We start from the raw sequence: 20,900 nt of genomic DNA on the forward strand, positions 1-20,900 counted from the left end.
ACTAAAACCCAAGAAAATCTTCTTAACTGCACACTTTAACTCACTCCACTTTCATGGACATAATTCACGTTAAGACACAAACGCTCTTCCCCCTCCCCAAGTCCCCCTCCACGAAACAGACATTTTCCCCAATAATTTTGGTAGTATTTTAGTCCAACTTAGCTTTCTCAGCCTGCTTGGTACTTACATGCTGCTGTGCATAGCTCTATCCTGACAACTAAGCAGTTGAGCTCCTGTAGTTTGTACACTGGCAAACTTAACAGGAAAGCGGACAATTCCTTACAAGCTTACACAGTCCTCGATGCTTTCTTCGAACGTACACCTTAAAAAGTCTTATACTTTCAGCAGGCAGTTGAAGATTTTGGACATCACTAAATGCTTAAGTATCTAAATTTCAGATTTTACAGGAAGCAATCTGTATGCATTTAAAGAAAAAAAAGTAGGCATAATTCAATGCATAAAAGAATTAAAACTACTGACATCTAGACAAGTTACTGACTTTTACTCTTGAAGACAAGAATGACAGTGTGTATGTTAACTAGACTTCAATAGTTCTGTTATCTGATTCCCACCAAGCCATCTCTAGCTTAGAATGTTGTTTAAAGTTTCAGTTAAGTTCTTAGATATGCATTAGTTTTATTATTTTCTCCAATTTACAGAATGGTGAGTGAATTCTACACGGAAGTCTAACTCGTAACCCAGATGACTTGTGTTCCAGAGTCAAAGATATAACAGAAATATCTTGAAGAATCCAAGAAATAACCTGTGCTCTGATTTACTCCAAACATAACCTGTCCTTACTATGTTAAAAAAAAGTTGAGTAAAAATGCTCATCACTACAATAAAAAAAAAATGTATCAAGTACAAGTGGAATTCAAATACAGGTTACTTCAAGACAATTCTTATCTGCCGAAGAGTATTTTTTAACAACCAGGCAGAAACGAAGGTCAACACTTGCTAGTAGATTTAATATTCATAATCATGTGCGCTGTATACTGACAACTACATGCAAAGTACATACTGCAAAATGACAGTTTCCCCATTCAACTTCAAATCTGCACTTTTTGCCGCATTCATACTTGAATTCATGCTTGAGTTTGTTTCAGCGTCCTGAGAAAATCTGTGTAATGCCAAGTGTGAAGAATACTGAGTAACTGAACTTACACTAAAATACCGTATTACTGTTATCTAGCTAAGAAGTACCAGAAAACCACTGTACTGCACTATAATAGTCATTATTTGCAACCTTAAACCTATGATAAGTTCAAGTGATGGCTTTACAATAGTAAATTTTGCATAGTCTGTTTCTGCTTAAAAAAAAAAAAAAAAAAAAGAGGGTGAACACAGTAAGTATAAATTACTTATAAATTACTACCCTACATTTATGAAAGGTGACCAATAAAATCAAGACCAACTTGAAAATTTAATCTGAACTTGATTTACCATTTTTTAATTAAAAGGTATCATGAAACAGTTACTTTTTTCAGTTTATCAGAATTACATTCATTAATTGATAACTGATAAAAGCAAACTTTCAAGTGGTTAATAAAGCTATTCATTGATGAGCTCAATTCTCCAATCAATTTTCGGATACTAACCCAACTTGATGAAAAGGATTCAGCTTTACAACAAAATATACGGCACGTGTGATATAAGTACTTCATAAAGATCATTTACCTTACAGTTAAGATTTGACATGTCTGAACTTCAAGAATTACGGTGATCTCCAGTGTGACCAAAATTTCTTAAGTAAAACTTCTTTTTGACATTGTTAGATACTATGCAAAGCAATAAGATGCCTCAAGCATGTATCAAACATTTAAAAACACATTTCCTTGTTACGTAATTTTCAATCTCCACATGGCAGCTATGAAGAAAGATGCATTACACATCCGTGGGATGATGCCCTAGAAGAAAACTACTGTTCAATCTTTTTTTAAAAAATGATTCATATAAAAAGAGAGGGCCAGAATATTAAAGACAGCTTTTGGTCTTTCTAGAAGTATTAAGTAATGCTGTGCAATAAGCAGTTATTTCTGACAAATGCTAGAAATAAAGCTAGAGTAGAAACTGATCCATATTTTTTCTTTCTTTAAACAAACCGGCAAATAGACCAGCCTCAACAGTACTTCTGGAGAGAACAGTAAATGGCACTTTATGAAAATATGGCAGCATCAGACAAAGTAGGCATGGTTTCACCTAACTAGGCAAGCTTTGGAGACTCGTTCTGAACCTCATGCAAGAAAACTTAAGAGTGACATAAAAGGAGGGCTCCTGAATAAAAGGAGAGTGACAAAACAAGTCATCCCCAAATAATGTGCAGGAAATAGGGAAGAGAGCAAAACAATCCACCATATCAGAAAGGAAGGAAAGCGGAAAGAAATCTGATATGCACCCAGCAGTCCGGGTGCAGCTCTTGGTCACTTATTCTTTCTAGAGATCAGTGTTCCCAAGCCTTGTATATTCAGTTCTTATGGATATTTAACATTCATACCAGTAAACCACGCAGTGCGATAATAACTGAAGTTACAGTGATTGCTCATGAAGGTACCAACTCCAAGAATGTGCATAAGGAGCCTGAAGTAAGCCTTATCTGTTATGCCATGTCTTTGAAAGAAAAAAGAGTCATGCCTGCTGAATTCTTTCGAAGAACATTCTTTACAGTAGTACTAAATTAGAATTCAGTGAAAAAAAGAGACTGTATTACTGTATACATCATCTTATTTCTTTTGAATCTTACCAGAACACAGACATCTGCATGAATCTACAACAGCTTGCATATGCAAAAGTAGAATAATTAACTAATACGATATCTTAAAAAGCAGATAATACTTAAGCTGATTTCTTGCTAAACGGTAGCTCAAAATAACTGTCAATTGCAAATTGCTCAAATTACCGTGAAGGCATGTTTGAAAATAATATGAGGAGAAAAATCTATGATGTAAAAGCAAAAATTTTGGTTGCAAATGAAAAAAGAAGCACATGAACAAGAATTTAACAAGTTGGCACATTGGAAGAAACAATGCAAACTTCAAAGAAAACATGTACTTTTAAAGAAAACTATAATACTTTCAGGTGAAAATAACTTCCATGCATATTTGCATTACTTTCAGGAAGATTCTACAGATATTTTTTTAAACAGTAAAATAAAAAAAACACCTTTTTGGATTTTATTCCTGTCATTGATCTATATATTCTATTTTAAAAAAACAAATCAAGAAAACTGAAAAGCAGACAATCAAATGAAAAAAACAGCCTGAAAATTCTGAAATGGAAAGTGTACTAAAATTAGAAGGAGATTAAAAAAAATCAACCCTAACAACTTTGGATATATATATTTTTAAACATAATTAAAAGCATATTTGTCCTACATACATGTACTCCACAGAGAGAAAAGGAACATGATAGATTTTAAACGTAGTCAAGCAGCTTGATTTACTTATTTAAAGAATGAAGTCAGTCTTCCTTAAAAAAAACTCATTTAAAAATGCTTAACATAAAAGTTTCAAGCTTAGGACTAGCTCCTTGCATGATCTAACATAAAATAATTGATTGTGCATATGATAAAATACAATCTGTAGAAAGATATATAATGTTAGTGTCTCAGATCAAAGATTGGTAAATTTGAATATTTGGAAATCAAAGCTTTTTGCATCATTAACATTGTTTTATGCACTTCTCTTATTGCACAGGCTACACGCAATTCCTTCTTCAGAACTGAAGTTTGGATCAGATCTGTGGGCTCTTTCCAAGCTTTCAAAGAAAGGAATGCAAGCGAAGGTTTTTCAATGAGGGGAAATAAACAAAAATCTAAGCTGGAAACACCACTGTACCACATCTTATTATTTTCACATTCTATTTTCCTAGCATTTGAATATTTTCCCTTCTTATTTGATCATTAACAACAAAAACTTATATCTTCTCGACAGAAGTTTTTAGTACATTCCTACGTCTTTCATTCAAAGTCAGAAAAATTGCATGCTCTTCTCCTATCTACATATGGCCTTTTCAACCTAACAATAGAACAGAGTACTTATTTCAGAAGGCAGTATAAAAGCCATAGGAAGTGCCACGTATGGCGTTACGGAAATACATTTGTGTAATTTCCTTATGTTGCTGTTCCTCCTCAAATAGGGCTTTATTCAAGTACCTACAACATACAGACTATAGGTTGTCTGAGTCACAATTAATTGCACTGCACAACCAAAACAGCTTTGTTATACAAAGGTTGTTTAGGTAAGTTTTGTTAGGAGTACAATGTTGCATTTATTCTTTATTTATTTGAAGTGCACAGACTTCAGAAGAGAAGCACAGAAAAAAATCATTATCATTTGGGATTTTAACACTTCCATAAAATACGTGGTTGTACAAAGCACCTCATACACTATCATCAGTTTCCCACTGTGAAAATGTGCTCAGAGTAATATTATAGCAAAATGGAGTCATATATGGAACACACATCTTCCACGTTCCTTGTAAAAACCCTAGTTTTGACATCACATGAAATATCCTTTTAAGAGGGAATTTAAAAAATAAAAACAGAAACAAACAATAACAACAGCTGATTCATATTTCCCACTGGATGCAACAAAAGGAAATCAGAATAAAAGTAAATAAAAATGAAAACATCACCCACACAGACATGTAAACTTAAAAGATTACATTGCCAAAATGAAAACTGTGAAACAGGAAAACTTGGTTAACTAAGTCCAAATGCTAACATAAAGATGATTCAGTAATTTTCTGAACTACGGCTACATCTGATTACTTAACTACAAGGGAAATACTTGTGCTAGAATCAGAACATTAACAATTACAGGTATGTTAACTTCTGAGATGCATCCATTCAAATAAGTTTTGTAACATTTACCTGTATCCAAGCGCTTTACAGGGGACTCATCATCAACCTCAGAATCTCCACATGCACTCCTTGATCTTTTCCTTGGGTGCAGAAGTGTCTCCAACCTTGGAAGGACTACAGACAAAAAGGTTTTGGTCCCTAGCTGTGGAGAAGTTGGCTGGGTTTCAGTGTTCTTTGCAGACTTTTGGGGGCTTATACTTTTCGATTTGCAGAAGAGAATGGATGTACGTCTGTTTACATCAGTTGATGACTCAGCTACAGCAGAAACAGTCGACTCATTGAGATTACTGTCAAGTAAGTGTTCTGGAGTGTGTCCATTTATTTCTTTCTGAATGCAAGTGCTATATAATTCATTATCAAATTTTACTCTTTTGTAAAGCTTACTCTGCTCTGGATTGAGTTCTACTGGTTTGAGGGTTGGTGGTTCTGAATTAGTCTCCAAGTTTGAAGGAAGAGGTAATGCATCTGATGGTTCAAGTTTAGGGGGAGATTTATCTCCTGAAAAAATTATAAATAGAGTGTGATTTTTGAAAACTTGTAGTTATAAAGTCTATTATAAAACTCACTATAAATGTGCAGCCCACCAAATAAATTGTTGTTTGGAAACAAAGCATAACATTTTAAAAACAATTCTTGACTAACAACAATCTGTCCTAGTTAGTAGTTCCTACTTTTATACTGGGCATGTAACACGGATAGAAAAGTAGGTATTTATAGTTGGTGTTAACAATTTACGCTTGGTACTTCTTACTTCTCATGCAGTTATGTTAGTTTCATTAACTAAGAAAATTTTTTTTTTTTTTAATAGCAAGTTGGGGTGGTGGATGATTATGTTAAAATGCACTTACACTGCCATTCAAGTAAAATATTTGATAAAATACATTATACAATTTTTTTTTATATACATCTTACCTGCCTATGACAAATTTTAATCAGCTATCGTTTAAAAATTGTATCTGTAACCTGATCTACCAGAGTGAATTCAAGTGCAATACAAAATTTACGAAAGGCAATTTCTGCAAAGCTGCTTTACAGTTTTCACTAATAGTTTAATTTACAAAAAAAAAAAAAAAAGCCCCAAAAAACTCTCTCTCTCTCTCCCTCTCTCTCAAAAAAAAAAAAAAAAAGCCCCTCAAACAAACAAAACACTCCACTCCCAAAGTCTTGCAGCTTTACTAGGCACTAGCTGGCAAATACAGATGTGACAGCGTAGACCTGACAGAAAACAGAAAAGACATCATCTACTAATTTTCTTTCACTCCTCCCCCTTTTTTCCCCATTATCCTCTCCCAGTTTATTTAAATAATTTCAAACTGAGAGAAGACAATACAGAGACAGTAGCATTCCTAAATAAAAGCAAGAGGACTACCCAACCTGCTGAAACAGAGACCTCAAAATCTTTACAGTTCCCACAATGATCTTTTAAGAACTGAAATGAGACAAAAGATGATGCTTATTCTGTAAGAACAACTATACGGTGCCAATGTAATGTTTACACTATCAAATGAAATTTTAAAGTTTAATTAATTTTGCGTCACCTGATGAAAGGTGACACAGCAAGATGTAACAACAAGGATTTAAATCCTCTACATGTAGAGGCTTAAATACTACTCTTCTGTGCTTTGGTTTAGCAATGGTTACTTTGAAATTAATGACTTCTAGGGGTAGAAGTGCCACATCATTTAAGGTACATCTGTACAGTAGCACAATTCATATTAAAAATACAGTGTTTAACAAATAGTGCGACTACACTCTCATCCTTTGAAAGCATACAAGTATTACAACTGGTAAAAAACGTTCAGAATAAAATTTAGCATTCAATTGTGTTACTTAACAAAGTGCCAATTTGAAAAAGCCCATGGTTTAGAATATCCAATGTCACTGTCATTTTTGAACAAACTGTAATTTTCTCTCAATTATAGTTAAGATTCTTAGAAAGATCTACGCACTGAAGAAAAAAAGACTATTCAGACATGAAAAAATAAATGTCACTGGATTATTCTGCTACTGATTTCTCACATAATCAGAGACTTAAAACAGAATTGTAAAATTACAGATAATTCACAGCACTTCTAAAGTCAGCTCTCATAAAGACCCTGGGCAGAGGATTCCAATATAATGTGGTCCCTCTCTCTTTTTTTAGCAATTTGTTCTCTTTCCTCTAAGCAACTTCCACTTCAAAACTGCAGCTTGAACTGATAGCTAACTACTCTTCACTGTAACTGTAAAAGCATTGTCAATCAACTCTGGATCATGCCTTTATATATATATATATTAACCTATTATAAAATACAGAAACAGTTACTGCTCACTTTTAGGACTAGTATTTGCACATTAGCTACAGAAGTTAAGGGCTGTGTAATGAAAATGTTAAGCTACAAGATAGCGTACTTATATGACAAAGTACATTAAATTCCTAAATCACTATGTTCAGAGGCAACATTGCTTGAAAGAGGTTGAAATAAATAAAACACCATAGAACATCTTAAGAATTTTTAACAGCTTCAGAACAGGGTAAGTCATATGTCGATTCAGCTATAATTATTTTTTTTAACTGCTGTCACTCAAATCTCAAACGAATTATATATCTGAAAATCATTCTTAACCACAGTAAGAAACAAACACTATGTTACTGTTTGAATGGCAGTTAAGGACAGTCTTTTTATTCACTTCACCTCTCAAATATGCTGACAGCATTTATCTGCACCGGACTATTCTTTTTTTTTTTTTTTTTTTTTTTTTTTTTTTTTTTTTTTTCCACTAAACACACTTGCACTTTCCCTTTCGCTCTTTCCTCCCCCCACTCAATGCTGTTATTCAAAATGAAATACATCTATAGTGCTCCTAAATAAAAATAGGTTAGCTTTTCAGAGAAGAGCTGACCAAGAAACAGAAACTCAAAACTTCAATTTATTTTGCAAAGTGGATTTGATTGCATCCTTTTAACTCTGCAACTTAGGTTACAATAGAAGAATCGAATACAAAAGTGAATTGTAATATATAGTTAGGTGTTTCTAGCAAGTTGTTCTCAATGGAATCAGTGGGGCCTAGCAAAGAGCTGGTATAGTTCTGAAACCACTGTTTTGAGGAGGAAGAAAGGCACAAGGGAAAGGGCTGGTTAGATTTAGGTGCCTTAATTCAACAACATGAAGTTTGATGACTCCTATCAATAGGTAGCTACTGTTATTAAAAGGGAAACAAACACACAAACATATCTACTCTCCAAACTCCGCCCTCCCAGAGTCTTAGCAGAGGAGAGGATAGAAAAGCTAGAAAATGCAGTACAACAGCCAGCATTCTCAGCACTGTTGGCTTAGGCTCACATGATCCCCAATATATATTTTGGCATTTAAGTGGATTTGTAAAGTATGAAGATGCTTTCTACTCAGACATTCTCAATTCCTTTTTCGATCAGATTTTTTGTATTTTACCTTCTTTAATATCCAGATTTTTAAAAAGCCTTGCTATTGTGAAAGGAGGTTTTCATTAAAGGGATCATTCTCATATTCTTAAAAATTTATTGTACATAAGTAGTTATCTGTCCATTTAAAAATGAAATAAAATACTCAAGTATCCCGTTTAATTCACATGATTAGAACACCTTTACTGAAGAACTACTAGTACTAATAAAAACACAGTTTAAAAATCTTACCTTCTTCTTCTCCATCTTGTTCTAGTGCTGCACTTTCTTCTTCAAAACTTCCAATACCTGATTCTATTTGAGGAGCTTGGTTGTGTTGCTGACTTAACTTGTTGCGAATACTGCTGATTTCCTTCTTTAACAGCTTTGCTCTTTTGCTCCTTGACCCACTGGATTTCATTGCACAGGTAAGATCAAGTTTTTCTAGCAACTCCCTCAGCTGTTCTTCCAGGGACATATGCACTCGGTTTGCAGGATTCAGTAACCTATCAACTTAAGTCAAAACACGTATAATTCAAAATGTGTTTAATGTTTCCAGATAAAATTCCAACAGGAAAAATGAGTAAGTAAACAACAACAACAAAAAAATCACATGCTGACTAAAAAATGCTATCAAAAGCTACTTAGATTACAGTGTTAGTTAGCTTCACTATCTTCAGTGAAGAACCTACGCTGGCGTAAGTTTCTATTGTACAATATTGCTACTGTTCTTCTTGAGTGGTATTTTTCTCAAGAAAGATAAGTAATAGAGCAAGGTCAGAAAGAAGACAATTAACCTTTTCTAACCTATGATGTGATCTCTTTCTTGTCAAGGAACAGACCGAGATTACATTAATGTAAAAAGAATGTCAATCATTCTCCTTCATTTTCAAAACCTCAGAAAACCAGTCATTTTAAAGATGTCATTTTAATTCCCAGCATTACAAGCGTCCTTGACTGTTAGAACTGAATAGGTTATTTAAGAATGCACTGAAATTTATGTGTGCTGGTAGTCATCTTCCATGTCCTATGACCATATATAACATGTAAAATAAGGCACTCAACTTAAAAACCTTCTTCATGCAACTTGTCAAATTAGGCTTTAACGCTGCCAAAGTAAGAATCTGGAAGACAACGCTTTCCAATGGCAGATCTAGTTGAAGAGAATCAACTTAATCTTTCAAGAACTGTTTGCAGTGGAGAAAAAGAATTATGGTGAATAACCTCAAGAGCTACAATTACAAACATCTGCATGGAATGCGAGGAGCCAAAAATGCAGGTTTTAAAAATAATCCAAAAACCTTCTTACCATCTTCCCAAGAGAAAGGCTGTGGTGACTCAAGTTTAGGCCGTTCAGGTAAGTGCATTCCAGTTTCATTATCATAACCAATTCCTTCAGCATCTCTCCTAGCTTGCCTGAGAACTACACCTCCTTGATCTCTTAACCGCACTGCAGCTCTATAGAATATTGTGTCTTTTGCATTGTACTTCATACAGTTATCTATGATAAGATTGAAGTCTTCTTCAAATTCACTGAGGTTTTTATAGCCTTGAGCATCTAACCGTTTTCGCATGGTGGAGAAATCCATAGGATGTTTAATATGATCCAAATAGTCTGGAACCTTTGAATAAATATTTAAAACAGTGGGTAAAAGTACAATAAAATTTTCTTGATAAAGTAGTATCAGCTATTAACTGTTTTGCATGTTTTAAGAGAATAACAGCTCAAATTAATAAATGCAAAATATAGGTAAGAACAGTGTATCTTGAGATAGTAAACAACTACATACCAACATTACATATTACATGACTTTGTATCCATGTAACAAATCACAGTTCTACTAACAGATGCTGAAATTAGTCATTTTTAGAATTCATGTATGCATATGCATATATGTAGGTATATAAATGCATTTATACATGTATAAATGTATAACACATATATATATACCTATAAATGTTATGTGCATATGCAAATATACATGCAAACATATGCATATATAGAGAGACTATATATAACATATTCTATATATATATATATATATATATATATATATATTATTTTTTTTCAAGGTAAATGAAAAGGAGTTTTACCTCCAAGTGAGAATACAGCATCCACATTTCAATTTTTAAGACACTGTTCAAATTTGCTTCATCAAATAATCATATAGCAGGAAATAAGTACTATTAATATAGAATACTGCCACTTCATTCTGCACAAGTATTCAGCAGAAATTACTTTGGTATATGAACATACTTTCACAGTAGGAAGTTACAAAACAAAAGGCATCAGAATGAAGGTTAGAAGGTAACATTGCTACCAATTACATGATGCAACAATTTGCTTCTTCTACTGTGGTGCCACCAAGTCATAGCTAAACATAAGAAAACACTAAAAAAAATTAAGCTTAAAACATACCTCTTTAAGGTTCACTGGCTGAGCAAATATACGAGCAGAATCCTTTTCCTGCAGCTGATCCAGGACTGATCGAAGGAGGACAGTGAACGGAGTAAGCTGAAGTTCCATAGCAACCTGCTCAATTTTGACCTAAAAGAGTAATGAAAAATAAATAATTGCATACTTATTAAAATACTGTTCTAACATAAGTTGTCTTGCAGCAGTAAAATATAAGATATGAAACACTATATAAAAACAGTGCTTCAGCTGAAATATAAAAGAAAATAAGTTTTCAAAACTAATATTTCTACATCTTAATATTACTTTCAGCATTATCACTTTGAACTGGTACGACGTATGCTTTCAGTTAATGAGAAATTATTCTTACTCCTCTGTTGCAGACTCAGTTTCAACTTCAGCTTCCCAGCTCAAGTTTTTATTTTATCTACAATGAGTTTTGCAGCATTATTTATATTTTTAACATCAATTCTTTATTTGAGACACTGTTAAACAAGAATAGGTTCATATTTGACAAGCAAAAGAAAAATTAAGAATTTAAAAGTAACCTGTTTAAAATTAACCTTCAGTTGTCAGCACTGAAATACTTTCGATATGGAAAAACGAAATTCTTATCACGCATCAATGGTGTGAATATATAAATAATATAAACACACAAAGTGAGTTTCAAAAAAAGAACAATTAAAGACTCTAAAGGCAAACTTGTTACTTTCACAGTTTCTATAGAAAAATGTTATCTTTCTGCAGAATCACTTTCTCACATCTGAATCCCAGCTATGTTAACTCTAATGTCCTGTGAATTAGATGCAGTGGTCACTCATTTGTCAGAAAAATAAAAAAGTGCTGCTCAAAAAAGGCTTTTTGTTAGGAAAATGTGATGATAAATTTTGCTACAGCTCTTCAGAAATCAAACAACTTTGAAAATACAGCTGAATGGCTTGTTAAGTAATTGTATATATTTTAATCAGCTTGTGTGTGAGCATGCACACAAACAGCATACTCTTCGTATTGCAAAAAGTGCATGAGAATACTTAGTCATGTTTTCTTCAGAAAGGTCTCACGAAATTAAATCATACTCCATTTACCTGCTCTCTTTTTAATTTTTCACGCTTACGTATCAGCTCAATCAGTAAGCGTGCCCTTTCAAGATCATGACGCAGCCTTTGCCAGTACTTCAATTTTTCTTTTAAGGCTTGCATTTCTTCATCATCTTCTCTCTAAGAAAAGAATCAAAAAGATCGTCAGGAAGTGAAAACAACTGATCACTTTCTATAAGCTAGTTTTATACAATTCCAGAAGTGTAGTCACAGCAAAAATGAAGTTTATTTATTCATTTTTTTTAAATAGAGCACTTGGTAATAAGGTTCATAATATCATAATACAGCTCCTAATACAGTTCTACTTTTGAACTGTCTAGCTCAAAGCAAAATTTATATAACTGAAAAGCAGCCCTATAATGAAGATTATTTACACAAGAAAAGCAATATAGCAAATAACAACCCAGCTGCAAAATCAGATACAGTATTGTCACATCAAAACCCAAACCAGGAGAACTAGTCCTGAAGTACTCAGGTACTTGATGGTCTTCGCGGGTCCCTTCCAACTGAACTATTCCATTCTAATATCACCCAGCTTCTCCACAAATACCACATAAGCCTGGTAAAACAAAGTTCTCCCTGTGGTCAACACAGTCCACCTCTGCCACTTTCAGCCATGCTAAGAGCACGTTTCTAACAGCAACAAGACCATTATGACTCCTGAATACAGAAAATGAAAAACAGTTTCTCAAATAACTTCAAATAGTACTACAAATAGGCAGTGTAACAATACATCAGTAATGAACTGGACAACCTGTCCATAAATACCTGTAGCATTGTAGTACTTAGTTTGTTCTGCATACACAGAAAACAGCCTTTCTTGTTTGTTTTTACTATTTTTCATAAGAAAAGGTAGAACGCTGGAATAATAATCACAGTGTTAAATAGGGTTTTATAATTCACCAGAAACAAGGCTGTTAAGAAGTACAAGTCCTGATACTAGGACCAAGTACAGAAAATAAGCATGCATTAGAGGATTATTATATTTTATGTGAATATCCTAACTAAGAATCCCAGGAAGAAATGGATAGCTTTGTATACTTGCCCAGAACTAGCATGAGGCAATATATATGTAGTATCATTCTTTTGATGGAGTTTGTTTGTTTGTTTTAAACAAACAAGTGATAAATAAATTCCACCAGTTATAAAAACTAGAAGACAGAAGACTAAGGAAAACTGGCTGAACAGGTGAACAATAACCACGCATTACAAACAGTGACACTCATAGCAAAAACATCCCTAATAGCATGAAATTATAGTCCTGTAAAGGAGCTTTATGAATTTTTTCAGCCAGAAGGTTCTAAAAATAAAACTGCAAAAAAATGGCAGTTTAAAAATAGCTAACAGATATGTGAGTGCTGCCCAGTATTTTAGCACTTTATATATCTTGGAAAATGAGAGGCAAGTAGCTATGGAAGCTATGAAGTCAGTTTTATCCAAATCTCTGACTTCACTGAGACTGAAAATCTTTTACCTGCCAACTAGCTCTGTACACTAGTACAGTGATCTAGTAACAAAAGCTCATTCCATTTTTCAAAAAACATAATTGAAAAGTTCTTTCTACTTTGAAAAGAACTTTCTACTTCCCAATGTCTATTACGACTGACAATCTTTTTTTCTTTACAGAAGTTAGAACTTGACTTCGACAAGTAATAATTTAACTGCTGAAGGTCCTAACGTTTCCAATTGTGATAGCAGTACAAATATTATTATTCACATTTTCAGTTCCTTAAAATTCCAAGAGACTCACTGAATCAGGATGTCTACACTGCCACTATGCCACTTTTGCATACCCCTTAATCTGTGAGTGCAGATCCCGTGTGTGTGGGAGGGGGGTGGGGGGAAGAAGAAAAAAATCAACAACTGTTAATTGACATATTTACACTTTCTTTTTTTCCCCATAGTTCTAACTGTTTTTAAGAACCAAAATTTCGTTCTGGTTCCTGCCAAAAGCAGAAAGCTTGTTGTCTGTTTGCTTGCAGCCATATAATAGTCTGCTCTTTTGCCCTGTGTAATTGCATAATTCATCAGATTAGGGAACTGATCCTACTGAAAGTCAACAGAAACACACCAGTTTTAAGGTGGGTCAGGAAACCTAGATGCAACAAGAAAAGAATGCAACTCTGTTAGAGCAAGTCTGACATAGTTCATGTGAAACTTAAGTACTTTGCTAAATATGAAGGTGCAGTCGCAATTAAAAATATTTTAAGATTTCTTTTAAATTGAATCAGTTGTTTCACCTGGTACAGACAAACGTAACACTTACTCTCTAATGTACATTTATATCTGCTGATGTGACCCAAAACATCAACAGCACCTTGCTTGTTTTTTTTCGTTAAGCATACATAGCCTCCCTTCTCTAAAATCAGTTTGGCTCATGGTTCAATAGTGAGCCTCCAATTCTGCATCACTGCTATGCAGAGTAATGTTTAAGTTATACTAGCTGACACCAATCCTCTTTACACTTCATTACCTGATGTATAACACATGCCTCAATTGAAACGAATTCAGGAAAGCTGAAAAGAGTTCAACATAGGAGTGTTAGTTTCCACTAATCTGCCTAGTGAAAATTCTGACTGTTTATTTTAAAAATTTTACTTCACAAAAGCTTTCTGACAAGCAGATCTTTATATGACTTTCTTTTTAAATAAATCTTCCTCCAAATCTTTCTATACCAAATCCAGAAAGGACAGAAGTTAAATTCAGAAACTGTGATGTTTCATCTACTGAATGCAAAGCACTGTATTGTTTAGAAAAGCTAAAACCTATATTTGTTAATGCTAAGAGGGACACATTTCTAAGACATACAGATCATGTTTCAATTGAGATCTCATCTTCATCCTCTCCCACCATAAAGGAATGTTACCAGTTGCTATGTATCAGTAGGAACACTGTCACTGTACCAACAAATCACTCATGCTGGATGTGAACATGAGGGAACAGCCTCATTCCTCACAGAGACTGTAACTTAACAAGAGCCAAAGAATTAATGTGATAGCGCAGCATCTTGATCAACAATTCATTAACATTTCTGCTATTATTCATAAGCCAGCCAAAACCATTCTGTGTCTGCAACCAGTGTTCTTACTAAAATCTTCACTGCAGATATGACTTTAATCAGCAGCACTTTTATCACCCATTTTCTAAACAGCAGCTTCAAACAACCTTTACAATACCAGCAATAGCTCAACTTTCACACCTTATTTTTACTGAAAAATTATTTAAGTACTGGAAAAAAAAAATAATGGGGCTGCAAGTTTTTTTAAACTCCAGTATCTGTCATGATATTCTAAGCAGAGAAAGAAGTGACAGTATAAATCATTCTTTCAGAGGTTTCCTTGTTCCTCCAGCAGGTGAGGTGTTACATAAGCCAAGATCTTTGGGGTTTAGTGCTGCTCACTGATATATCATCACCTTCAAAAGCATATCATTACTGAGCTCTAACGCACAGTCATTAAAAAGTAATTTGAAACCATGGAATGCTTCTTCCCCCATCAAATTTGTTTTAGTAAACAAACATTACACAGGGATCACAAATACCTTCCACTTGACATTTTGAAATTGCTTTCAGAAATTCTGACTGGTAAATGCACACAGCTTTAAGAAATTTAATTTTATTTTTTAATAGAATGCATTTCATTAGAATAAAGCTTCAGCATAAACTTGTGCTTGTGTGTAACTCCACTGAACTGTGCTAAAAGTGAATCTAGAAGTTGAACCAACAAATCCTTGAACTTCATGTATTTCTCTTAGTTCTGTTATTACCAAAGAATATAGACAATAAGGTTCAAACTTGAACACTGTAAATTATTATGTTTAATCCTTACCCCATAAAATACCTGGTTTTGTAAATGTCGAAGAAGAAATTTGCTTTGAATCTTTTAATATATTTTAGAAATAGTTTCTTTTCTTTAATCTTTCAAACTCACAGGACACTGAAAAATTATTTCCAAAAAGCATAATGAATCAGTGAATAAAATCTGGTCAGTGTAATTAGGATAGTTTTAGTGAACATTTAGTAAAACATAAGGCTATCTTACAGAAAAGTATGTGTGTATGTATGTATATATATGTATATATATATATATATATATACACACATATACATATATACATACAGAAAAGTATGTGTGTATGTGTGTGTATATATATATATGTATATATATGTATGTATGTATATATGTATATGTATATCACAACTTAAAAGATTCAAATAAATATTGTGACCTCAATTTGTAACTAGACATTAAAAATAAGGTAAAGCTTTTACTCAGTGCTGAATAAAACTAAGTTTTTACTTGGTGCTATGTTTCCTGATAAATTTTTTTATTCCCATCACGTACCTGTTGCGTGTTTCGTTGTGACTGCAAACTGGACTGTAGCCTTCTCAAAAGAGGAACACCATTCCTAGACAGCCTTTTAAGCAACCAGTAACTGTGCACTCGTTCAACAAACTGCTTCTTCCGCTGAATGGCCACCTGATTCATAATCTTATTTAATCTAAAATATAGAAAAATTGATATTGTATTTTTTCCAGCAAAAACATATTTGTCTATGGAAGTTAAATATCAATACATATATAAACGAATCATGAAGCAACAGCAACAATCATCAGGCTAATTTCAATCAATTACATTACTTTCAGTACAACTATCTAGTAGCAGTAGACTATAATCAAATAGGTCAGCTTGATACCGTATTTCTATCAAATATATTAAGGTACTTTAATGCTAACTGATCCTAAAGGACATAAGTTTTTTCATGACCATATATTTTCTGAAGAACAATCCCAGTTTAAGGCAGAGAATAAATTCTAATGTGCATTTTAGAATAATTTTCTTATTGAAAATAAAAAATAAGCTTGACAATATCTTCACACAGAATTAGTAGTTTATTTCAGACACAGTACATCTTTAAAAAGTACAGAAAACCCTTGATGGTTGTAGAAGTTTGTCTTTGTATGATACTAATGCCTTTGCAAAATTAACACGAGATGTCCCAAGGCACCAACTACCTGTACTATTAGCAGGGTTGTTCACTCCCCTGGGGGCAAAGGGTGAGCCAGAGACAAAAAAGGATCTCTCCTGAGCTGGATGTAAAACAGTTACAGAAAGAATAATATGAATGAACATAAATCTGTTAATTATTCCTTCAGTATATTTCCTGTAAGAAAATTATACAATGCATAACCATAGAGTTATCGCAGGTTGTCAAGTTGACTGTAACACCAAACCAAACAAAATTAAGTTCAAGAGAGGTGTCTGTTTTGTAGGACACTACCAACAGACATTTAAATAAAAATTCTAAGCATGCACATATGACTGTTTTTCAGTTTTCCCCTTTAAGTATTGGGAATAAAGCAGTATCTCAGCTAAGTGTCAGAAGAAATGTTTTCAAATACCTAAACAAACAGCAAAGTTGTGAGAAGCCTAGAGTAAAATGATTTTTAAGAATATTTTGGAAGCTTGTATGGTGTTTCACAAACATGCATGCAACTCTACCCTGAGTTAACCAAAGGGCATCTGTCCCTAGCTGTTTTTCACTATGTACAAGGCAAGGTGCAGTAGGTCTTCTCAAGGCTATCCTAAATGTAGCTACAGAACTTTCAGTCATCACAGGGTACAGGCAGTGCCAACACAGGCCTTCAAAATACAGTGCCACTGTGTCCTTTGTTTCTTCAGTATTCTTGACAAATTCTAACTTAACCTAAAGGACTCTTAGAAAGCCTTTTGAAGTCTTGTGCTGACTTCAGAGAATGTATCACACACAAAAAAAAGACCTTGCTGTGACCATAATAAACGTCATACACAACAGAAACAGTTAATTATACAATGTATTAAAAACAAAACAAAACAAAAAGCGAACAACAGCCAATCAACACCACACACACACACAGAAAAACTACTGCCATGTCACTCTCTTGGAAATAGCAAAACATACTGAAACAAGATAAAACATCAGCCAAGTATATGCTTGGAGAGATCTCAGAATCATAACTCTATATGAAGCAAAGTGCATTGGCAAGATGCCCATCAGATGTGGCAAGACTAACCAAACATCTTTAATTACAGCTTCGAGTACATTTTCCCATTCACATAATGAACCATTCTTTTCTAAGATAATTATGATAGCGAAGTGTTAGAATAAGCTCAGGAGAGATGCCTGCAGAAGATATCCAGCTCTCAAAATACAAACAAATAGAACGTAATTCACTGCAAAAACTACCTAGCAAGCTGTAGCAATCTACTATGCTCTTCCTATGCTCCAAATAAAACCAAACACTGGCTGCTCGTATTTCATTCAGACACCGGGCTTCAGCAGTAGCAAACACTGCAAATCACCAGTTCACTTCTCAAAATACAGAGGTCAGATGTTTTCCACGTGAAGAGCCTCCACAAAGCAGATTATCTGAATGATACAAGACATTATATCTGCTGCTATACCCTAAAACCCCACTAACTATAGCATAGCCCTGTGATAAGCTTTTTGCTTAGTCAGATGCTTCCATCTGTCTTGCTTCTACTGTTTCTACTGTCCAAAACACTTTACATGACAGACGATACAACCATTTGGGAAAAATAAGACACCTTCTGCTGCAGAACCCTAGAAGTAGCACAGACAATTAATGCTTTTTGAGGCTCCCATTCTTGACATAGCCTCCTCAAAAGGAAAGTCTGGCTCATGCTCACAAAGATACATTCAGCTGTGGTGAACTTGAATGCTTGAACTGAACTTACGCACGTGTTATGCACCAAACTTTAACTAGTCTCTTTCTACTACATGAGCTAGAATCAAAGTTGGAAAGTTTGAAAGCAGTTTCTCAAACAATTTTTTAAACCCTTCAAGGTCTTGAAGGAGCTTGCTGTATACTACACTCACACTGAACTGCCCCAAGAGATGTTACATTATTGAAGAGTGTGAAAAAGAAAAACAAAAACCATGACACACACAAAAAAAAAACTTATTTATTCAGGGCAGGTAAGAGAGATCTGTTAGAAGAGTTAGTAGTTTTGCAGGATCTGACTTGCACAAGACAGGACTAACTGGTAGCACTGTTGGATTCCCCAGAAAGAAGTGAGACTTGTAGAGAAAGGTAGGTCACCTCCCAGAACTACACAAACTCCCATAGTGATTTATCTTTAGAAAAAATAGACAAGGCTCACTACGTGGAACAGGCTTTTCTCTTTTTTCTCTATTGTATACATCTCTTTTGGGACTGCCAAAGAAACTAAGATTATTATTTCTGAGATCTCGCAATGATGGGAATGTAGAACACACATTTGGAAGATAATACAAGTAGTATCACCTCCTCAATCGTAACTGACCTTACATATCTCAGACAAAGTCACAGCTACAGTGATCACAGAAAGAAAGCAAAAGAGATCAGAACTGTCCTTGGTGTCCATGTTTCTTAAATAAAAGGGAATTTGCTGACATGAAATGCCCAAGAAACCTTGTGAAATGGACCGTGTTAAATACTAAACATTATCCTTTCTAAATATTTAAACAACTAACACAACTATGCTAAACTCAGAGCAGAACCAGTGGTGCTTCCATGACACTCGGTATGTTAGGTAAATGGTCTTTCAATAGAAGTGCTCAGTTTCAAGCTGGTAAAACTGACAGTAACAATACATGAACTGTCCCAGACCAGCCATTTTCCTCAAGCAACTCTGACCACTGCAGCCTTTTGGATGCTCTGACACCACCAGGCATATCTTTGTACTCCTCACATTCCAAAACTAGGTGTAAGAACATTCTTCAGAACTGCTGTGTTGGTGCCACAGACAAATGGGAAAGCTGATACAGTGCCCCAGTCCCATTCGTATCCAACTGAAAAGCACTGCCACGTGCAGTACAAACACAATGGAAAAGCAGCCTACAATGCCCTGCTTATCTTTAAAAAGAGAGAGGTACTTTTTCAGTGGAAGCTTTCCAACACCAGCTTTCGAAGCCTGAAACTATAGTCTGAGGGTAAATTACAGCATTAATTACAACACGCTTACAAAAACAACAAAAGGATCAAAAGGATCAGAAGAGAAAACTTTCATTTTGAAAATGTCAGACAGACTAAATTTATGTAAATTAAATTGAAAGTTAATACGCAGTGTCTTCAGCCAGATCTTTCATTTTAATCTATTGCTCTATGCTAATCTGCCAACAGTGGTGCTCAGTGAACTGGTCAAAGAGGAATAGGTTGTGAACAGTAAAATTCAGTTCTGTGTTTCTTCTTTTTTTTTTTTGTCTTTTTTTTTCCTTAAGCTAAGTACCTAATATATTTTTCTCCAACCCAAGAAATTTGCTGCTGTCATACTAGCAAAGTCATAGCTTCCTCCTTCCTACTCACAACTGCCTTCCTCTCCTAGTTTCAGCTACATGTCACTGTGGCAGCTATGACAGTTACAAGAGTGAAAACAGCGTCTTTGGTGACTAACCATGCAGCAGTTTCACACAGGAAAACTGCTGCTTTTCTATGAATCATCTCCAACAGCTCTGCAGACCACACTTGCTTTCTAACATCACAGAGTATTAAGTATTCTAATATCTTAAGACTTCTGCAGCATCTCTCTGTCCTCAAGTTTTAAAAATATAAATCAGAGAGAAAATTTCCACACTAAAGCTAAGCACATTATTTTTCCAGTATTACTATAGTAACTACAGCCGAAGTCTTCACATAAGAATCAGTAAGACCAGACACCCACTAAAACCAATCATTTTTAATAGTATTTTACTATATGGCCCGTGAGCCTCCAGTTTCATCAACCTGTAATTTTGTATCTTCCTTTACCAATCATGGCTGTATTAAAGCTATATGCAAAAGACCAGCATAAAACTGTACTTAGGATCACCAAAATGCCAATCAGTATACCCAAGGACAATAAAATGAAATCCCAGTTTGCTGAGCAAATAAAATACCCCTGTTTTCAAATACAAATACTGCAGATATGTTTTTAAAAGCTGTCACAACAAAACACAAGAACTCTAAATTGAATAAATTGTTACTGAGGAGACTCAATATCAAGAGGAGTTTAACTTTTAAATCTTGCTCAGTGAAGTTTTGCAGAACACAGTGAGACTCACGGGAAGCAGAGGGGAAAAAAAGACAACTACAGATGGTAACAGTGA

At 34.3% G+C, this 20,900-nt stretch overlaps 1 protein-coding gene across 13 annotated transcripts in view; it reads right to left on the reverse strand.

Annotated features, from left to right (window-relative positions):
• BRD1 (bromodomain containing 1) overlaps positions 1 to 20,900 on the reverse strand; it is a 68,187-nt gene that overhangs the window by 24,335 nt on the left and 22,952 nt on the right. For 12 of the 13 annotated variants that reach the window (XM_048935964.1, XM_048935831.1, XM_048935750.1 and 9 more), the window contains 6 exons: positions 16,118 to 16,274; positions 11,763 to 11,894; positions 10,681 to 10,809; positions 9,571 to 9,883; positions 8,514 to 8,774; positions 4,871 to 5,359 (listed from right to left, as the gene is read on the reverse strand). In XM_048935964.1, coding sequence (XP_048791921.1) covers positions 4,871 to 5,359; positions 8,514 to 8,774; positions 9,571 to 9,883; positions 10,681 to 10,809; positions 11,763 to 11,894; positions 16,118 to 16,274 — 1,481 coding nt within the window. The remainder of the gene's footprint in view (positions 1 to 4,870; positions 5,360 to 8,513; positions 8,775 to 9,570; positions 9,884 to 10,680; positions 10,810 to 11,762; positions 11,895 to 16,117; positions 16,275 to 20,900) is intronic. The other variant, XM_048936260.1, reaches the window with a different exon arrangement.

The sequence above is a fragment of the Lagopus muta genome, chromosome 1 (assembly GCF_023343835.1).
Source record: "Lagopus muta isolate bLagMut1 chromosome 1, bLagMut1 primary, whole genome shotgun sequence".
Taxonomy (NCBI): domain Eukaryota; kingdom Metazoa; phylum Chordata; class Aves; order Galliformes; family Phasianidae; genus Lagopus; species Lagopus muta.